We start from the raw sequence: 7,936 nt of genomic DNA on the forward strand, positions 1-7,936 counted from the left end.
GAGAGAGAGAGAGAGAGAGAGAGAGAGAGAGGGAGAGTTATTATAATACTTTTAGATAAAAAGTTATTTTCTTGATCTTCATATTTCATTATATAGTGAAGACTTATCTTGAATTGTGTTTAACTGTACGTTGAAATAGGCACCTGCATGATTTCCTTGGTGTACTAAAACTTTGCATAGTCAATTATTACATAACAATTGTTATTGGACAACACCACTTCTCAGCGTTTAAGTTCACTTAGAGTAAGGTTGGATCAAATACTTAAAAGCAACTCCTATATAATCTAGCTTCTGATTGCATATCCCAATACATTACCAGTTATTTTCTATTCTGATATTGATAAATACCAAAGAAATATCTTTGTCACAGTTCTTCCTCTGAAATTTGTATCTAATGTTTTAGTAAAATGCAAATAGTAAATTAAAAATGTGCATTAACCAGAGAAAAGAAAACCTTTCAAATATTTTATTAAACATTGTAGCATATCAAGAAAAAGCAAAAGTATAGTTTACCAGAACACTTCAACATCAGGTATACCAATAGCTCTGCATTCAAACCTAACAGAAGCACCTTCTTTGACAAACAGATTTGGAAGACGTTTTGAAAATGATGGTGGTAAATCATAAATGGATTTTCTGGTCTCTCTGGAACAAAAGAAATATCAAGGGCATTATTCACTGATTTCCTTCAGTTATTTATAAACATCAATTTATTTTACTGTTTGCTTCTTAATACAGAAAAAAGATAGCAAGAAGTTTAGATAAGAAAAAGTTGTCATAAACATAGATATCTTGTTACATTACTCTGAAAGCATAACCTCGTTTAAGAATATCATCCAAATCAGTAATAAGATATGCAACATATATCAATGATATATAGTTGATATATCACAATTATATATTTAATAAACAATAATAATAGTTTCAAATTTTGGCACAGGGCAGTTTTTGATGGAAGAGGGAAGTTGACTACATTGACTCCTGATCTCAAGAAGATGAAAGGCAAAGTTGACCTTGATGGAATTTGAACTCAGAATGTAGAGATGGAAAAAATGAACAACACACATAGAAAAAGATGATGCAACCAATTCTGTCTTTTAATTTGCCTGCAGTTATTACTCTTGAGCTGTATGTGCAACTATGTATGTTTTTTGCTCAGGAGCTCAGGTGAAGGGTAGAGTTAGACCCAGGGGTTCCAGGTCTGATGGGGTTAACATCCATAATATCTATATAAAAAAGGGAGACAAATTGTTGTGCTCTAACATAGAATAGCATTCGGTACATTGCCAGGAAAATGCTGGCCAACACTTGAGTCACAGTATAGCTTCCTTAGAGACTAAAGTACTGTCAGCATGGTATTCATTATAAAGTGGCTTCAGAATAATTGCAGGGATCAACATCAGAACCTGTTCATTGCATTTTGACTCTATCAGCAAGGTATTTATGTAGGATATTCCCAAAAAGTTTGGTTGCTTTCCTAAAATTTTGAATCTCCTCCACTATTCCTACATAGGGATGGTGACTTGAGTTGTTGGATAGTAGAAATCCCACCTGTCAGTCTAATAACAAGATTTAGACAAAGCAGTATGTTTGCCCCTGCACTGTTGAATGTGTGAGCATATTGTAATGCAGAAGGATGGGAAGAGAAGCAAGATACTATCAACTTCAAATTCAACAGAACCTTCACAATGTCAGAAATCTGCAGGCTGCTACCAACAGCTTCTGATGTGTGAGTGTGAGTGTGTGCGTGTGTGTGTATGTGTGTGTGTGTGTGTAGTGAGCTGGGAGGTTTGTGTGTTGGTTCAATTTATAAAGAATTTCACTTACTTGAGTGGGGATACATCATCTTTTACTGTTAGTTTGGCTGAGGATGTTAATTCTCCTTTCGGATTTGAAGCTTTACATGTATATTCTCCCTCATCATCAGGGTGAACATCATAGACAAATAGGGAATGTTTCTTGCCATCCGATTCAATTTTGTAATGATCAGAACTCTGAAAAATTATATATATTTTGATATTAATTTTTAATGTAGACATAAGGCTGTACAATTCTGAGGAGAGAGTTTTAGTCATCATTGAAATCAGAACATAAAGGGACTTAATGTATAGTTTTGATATAAAGGAAATAAATGCATAACAAATTGTTATGTTTTATTCATTATTTGCTTTGATTTATTTTATTTATTTATGTATTTATTTATTTGTTTATATATTTATTTTAAGAAAAATATTTCTGTAAATACTAAATATTTTGTTCTAACCTTAATCTCTTTTCCCTTGAAGTACCATTTAATTTCTGGCTGTGGATCTCCGAGAGTTGTGCATTCAAAACAGACATTACGACCTTTATGTACTCTAGCGTCATCCAGTTTGCGAATGAATTTTGGTTCTCTCTCATAGATATCATGAGGTTTCTCAGATTTTACAGTTATTCTTGCACTGCATATTGCTTCTCCAAGGGGATTACTAATGCGGCAGGTATATACACCAGTATCTGCTAGAGACAGTTTATTCAATTTTAAGGAACAATTGTCTCCATCTCTAGTAACAACAAAATCTTCTGTTGGACCAATTTCATAGTCATTAACTAGCCACATTACAAATGGATCAGGATATCCTGTAATTTTGCACTTTAGTTCAGTCATTGTTCCTTCCATTGTAGATTTGTCATCAAATCTTTCAATGAATCTTGGAGCTTTTTGTTCTTTGGTACGATCAACTGTTTCAACAGCTAAAATAAGAAAATATCCAGGTTATACATATAATGGGGAAATTTTATTCAAAATGTCACAAATACACTAGAAAATATAATTAAGATTTATGACTTTTTCTAAAACTTCTGCATCAAACAATATACATAAAATTTATCTCTTAAAAAATATACATGCAGCAACACATATCTAAAGATTTGTTTTTCCTTGTTTTAAAATGGTGTTTTGACTGCATTAAGCAGATAGATATTAAAATCTTTTGAGTAAATTAATTATATTATATTTAATTTAAGATAAATTAAATATAACAGAAAATCCCATTGAGTAAATTTTCTATTCCATGTATTGGATTTATAAATTTAGACAACCTAAATATTTTAGATAAGAGCTTCTTACATCATATGAAATAATTCCAATTTGGAAATGATTTCTATATGTAAATTTCTCTTTAACAACTGTTAATGAATAAATGGAATAATACAACTTCAGGTTGTAGAGTGCATTAATTTTCTCCATGATACAAAGAAAATGTGTGTGTTTATAACACCAAATAGTACAGACTAGAGTTGTTCCTATTGCTTCTTCAGGCTTATAAATCAGTGTAAGCTTTCCAAACACTTTTTGATTATATAATGGTGAGATTTACTTGCACATGGTACTTATTTATAGATAAATGATCTGAATCAGTTATTGTTACATCTGTCAATATTGCTGGTAAGCAATATAAACTCCAAACATTTAAGTCAGCTGTTAACTCCAACACTGACCTACCATTTCATACACACTTATGCCCACACCATCACACACTGATATGATGTGATATATATTAATTATTTTTACAAGGAAAAGTTTTGACAGTTACTTCGGCTTCCATCAGACTGTCAGATGAAGGCTACATAGCCAAAACTTTGAAGTAACTTTCAAACTCTTTCTTTAAAAATAAAATTGATATGAAAAGTATTGAGTGATCTTTCAATTAAATAATTCAATGACTGACTTTTTATGTATAATTATACATAAAAGTAAGCATTTTATATGTATGTATGTATGTATGTATGTATATTTTTATTAATCATCATCAGTGTTGCTTAATGTCTGCTTTCCATGTTGGCATGGGCTGGAGAGTTTGACAGAGAACTGGGGAGCTGGGAGGCTGCATCAGGTTCTGATCTGATTTGGCAGCCCTTCCTAACATCAACTACTCTGAGAGTGTAGTGGGTACTTTTACATCCCACTGGTATGGGAGCCAGTCAGGGGGCACTGGCATCAACTACACTCAAATGGTGCTTTTTAGATGCCACCAGCATGGGTGCTAGTCAGGCAACACTGACATTGGCCATGCTCAAATGGTGTTTTTTACATGCCACTGCCACAAGTGCCAGTCAGGCGGCACTGACATCAGCTATGACTACAATTTCCTCAGTTCAACAGATCTTCAGAAGCATGGCATATTATCCAACAATTGAAGGGTACTTTTAAACAGGCTTGTTATGTGACACTGACATTGGTCACAACTACGATTTCACTTAGCTTGCCAGGTCTTCTGAAGCATGGCATATTCCCAAAGGTCTCAGTCGCTTGTCATTGTCTCTATGAGGCTCATACACACACACACACACACACACACACACACACACACACACACACATACACACACACACACACACACATATATATATATACATGTGAAAAAATGAAAATGACCTAAGACAAATAACTGAAAGTGCTCAGTGGCATATATTTGAACAACAAAGGTGAATAGAGGTATTTTAAATACCATACAAGGTGAATTCTCGATTTATTGAAATTATCACAACTTTCAGAGAAGATAAAACAATCACTTGGTTATAATTAGGAACAACTCTAAAAGAGCAGGAGGAATAATCCTATAAATCAAGACTTCTCCAAAATTAATATTCCATTAAAGAAAAGACAGTCTGATTGTCTAGAGACAAGAGGATAGCTGTGGACATGTTACCGCTTCAGCAGGCATCACCAATATTGCAGTTACTCTACATTTTTCAGCAGAATGAGACACTTAAACATATACAAAAAATGAGTAGAATACATTTATGGCCTAGGCAACTTGCATAAATGTAATGAAAATGAACTAAAAGATATAACTCAGAGTCACCTGGAACAAGCATTTATCTGCACTCTAAAAGTAGCAAATGAATTTGCCAGCCAATTTGTCTGGCAAAACAAATATTTGTTGTGAACCAATGAGAAACAGCATTAAATGATAAAAGGTAAAATTAAAGAAAATTAAACAGAAACAATGACGTATTTAAGGGGACGTAATTCCCATATTTTATTAGCTGAGTTAACTCCCTTGTATTTCTTTTTCGCACGTAAAATTGTTTCGAATATATATAAAATGTTCTTCATTGGACAAATACTGAATTTTTATCAGTTGCAATGTGCTGTCCGATAAGAAGGTCAAGTTAATTGTATAAGGAGTTCTTTACAAGTTATAAGTTTGTGATTGTGTGTATATATAGGAAATGGATAAATTTTTATTGTCATATGGTGTATATGAATGAATGTCATAAAATGTTACATTTATGATGGCATACCTAACTAGGATCTGATAGTGCCAAATTTGATCAAATAAGCATTATCAACAACATTTGAAGATGTATAATTTGTGTGTCCATGTAACATCAGAATAACTGTTAGTCAGTGGAGGGTGAAGTTTTTCTGTATGTAAGCATCTATTAAAGAAGTCACTTCGGTTATAGCTCTACAACATTATACAGTGGTGGCATTTTCATATCTCATTTGTATACATATATTCTGGATCTTTTAAGAGAGTTCTTCACCTGATGCTCTCCTAAATGAGCAACATGTGTATTCTTATCATTTCTCAAAGCCACTTGATTCGCCTTTTTCTCCTCATATCTGCTGCATCAGTCAAATCTCTATACTAAATCATTTCAAAAACCATTATTTCCAGAACTAAAGTCCACTGGAACTACCTCCAAACTTCAGTCTGGTCTATTGATTTCAGCCAACAGAATTTCGTGCTAAACATCAGTATATCAACCTCCTCATTCTAATGTCCACCTCAAAAAATATGAGTAACATCCAACAATGAAAAATAATATAATTCCACTACTACTGCTTTACTCATGAATAATTTATCACTAAAGTTCTCATGATCCTTTTTCATATTAGGAATAACTATTTGAAGTACTAAATCTCCAGTATACTGAAAATTGTATCATATGGATTAGGTTTTCATTTCAAAATAAGCCTTTTAGCATATGGCTATTATCTGCATTAAAATACAAGGAGGGGCACACTTATTCACTAACATATTAAACAGTATTCAGGAAAAATCCATCAAGCTGATAGGTTTTTCTTTTTCTTTTTTATTATCATTACATCAGCTTACATCAAATCTAATGCATCAGCAACACCAACATCATGTATTAGTTATAGCATGTAGTACTTTTTGAGTCTCACACAAAACACTTTTTCTAAAATTAAATCCCTACCCACATTTATTTCATCATATATTATCACAGTTAAAACTAAACATCAATTACATAACATTCTGAATGATTTTGAAATAGAGATGAATATATTTTATTAAATAAACATTAATTGTTCCTATATTTCACAAACAAATTTCCCTTTTTGTTTTTACATTTATAAGCAATACTTTTCTGGTTTTGGATTAACAAAATACAAAAGATATATGCACAAAAAAAAAATGGAATGATAACTGAAAGCATCTGTATAAATTATTTTCAATTGTTTACACAGGAGAAAGCATATAATACTCCCTAATCAATAAATAATTCTAAATTTTTAAAGATTCTAATTTATTACTTACGGATCACATTTAAATATGCTTCAGTGTAAGCTTCGCCAAATTCATTTTTAGCCCAGCATATATATCGTCCTTTGTCTTCAAGTTTTACAACAGGTATTATCAAAGAATAAATATTATCATTTATATTTTGTAACTGGATTCGCTCATCTGCTTCAATGACTTTTCCTTCTTTCATCCTGAAGAGTAAAATAACCCAATTATTTAAATTAAAGACAAATATTTATTTATTTAAATAAATGAGTATAGTTATAAGTAATATTAAACATTTAGCTTAGCTTAGGAAAAATACTTCTAGATTATAGTTTAAACAGAGAAAAAAAATAAAATTTTTGTTATAGCTGCATACACTTTTTGGTGACATTGTATTTACTGTCTTATCATTACCATCATCATTGTAATTATCATCAATTTCATCATTGTTTTAATGTTTAAATTTTCTGATTGCCAGTCTGAATATCGATATCACTTCTTTATGTCTTTTGGCCTCAAATCTAAGACCTGACCTTAATACTTGATCTTGTTTCCTTTCTTCCCATAAGTACCTTCTGCTGTCAGTATACAGCACTTTTCCATTCAATATCCATCAGTCACTTGCATCACATATCAGCATAAGTACAGTCAGTTCTCCTGCATTTATCAGCTGATATTTTTTATACTAAACTACTCCTTAGCATAATTGGGCACCAACCACCATGTACATTACCATTGAAATAACCATGGAATATTCACTGAATGATGATTACCTCATTTCTGCCCAGTTTTCATTGTATTCCACATTCAATATCCAACTTCCAATACCATACAGCATCACACTTTTTGAACATTTCTATGAATGACTCTTTAATTATTATCCATCCCTTTAATCTAGTTACAATATTATCACTATTAATAGTTTAAACATTAATTAGAAGAGGTAAGTAACATAAATATCAATTACGTCTGGTGAGCTAGCTGAACAGTTCACAGGTATCTAAAAGTGTCTATGTCACACATTAATGTTATATTGATAGGTAAGGGAAAATATTAATACAAACCATGTAACTATTGGATCTGGTGTAGCCACAACACGGCATTCAAACTTGGCTACTTTGCCCTCTTCAACCAAGCAATCGTCCATTTTTAGAATATACTGAGGTTGTTCTCCTTGTACTATAATGCCTTCATCTTCAGATGGTACTGCTGCTTCTGGTACTTTTTCCTCTGGTTTTTTAATCTCAGCAGCAACCTCTGGTGCTGCAACTTCTGGCTTTTTGATTACAGCAGCGACCTCTGGTACTGCTACTTCTGGTTTCTTAATCTCAGCAGCGACCTCTGGTACTGCTACTTCTGGTTTCTTAATCTCAGCAGCGACCTCTGGTACTGCTACTTCTGGTTTCTTAATC

General features: G+C 32.5%; 1 protein-coding gene across 1 annotated transcript in view; it reads right to left on the reverse strand.

The window, feature by feature from the left end:
- LOC128249043 (titin-like) overlaps positions 1 to 7,930 on the reverse strand; it is a 36,393-nt gene extending 28,463 nt beyond the window's left edge. The window contains exons 1-5 of the mRNA XM_052971479.1: positions 7,589 to 7,930; positions 6,555 to 6,730; positions 2,264 to 2,733; positions 1,828 to 1,994; positions 514 to 645 (exon numbers count right to left, since the gene is read on the reverse strand). Coding sequence (XP_052827439.1) covers positions 514 to 645; positions 1,828 to 1,994; positions 2,264 to 2,733; positions 6,555 to 6,730; positions 7,589 to 7,671 — 1,028 coding nt within the window. The 5' untranslated portion in view covers positions 7,672 to 7,930. The remainder of the gene's footprint in view (positions 1 to 513; positions 646 to 1,827; positions 1,995 to 2,263; positions 2,734 to 6,554; positions 6,731 to 7,588) is intronic.
- Between the last annotated feature and the right edge of the window lie 6 nt (positions 7,931 to 7,936).

This window comes from Octopus bimaculoides, chromosome 1, assembly GCF_001194135.2.
Source record: "Octopus bimaculoides isolate UCB-OBI-ISO-001 chromosome 1, ASM119413v2, whole genome shotgun sequence".
NCBI lineage: Eukaryota > Metazoa > Mollusca > Cephalopoda > Octopoda > Octopodidae > Octopus > Octopus bimaculoides.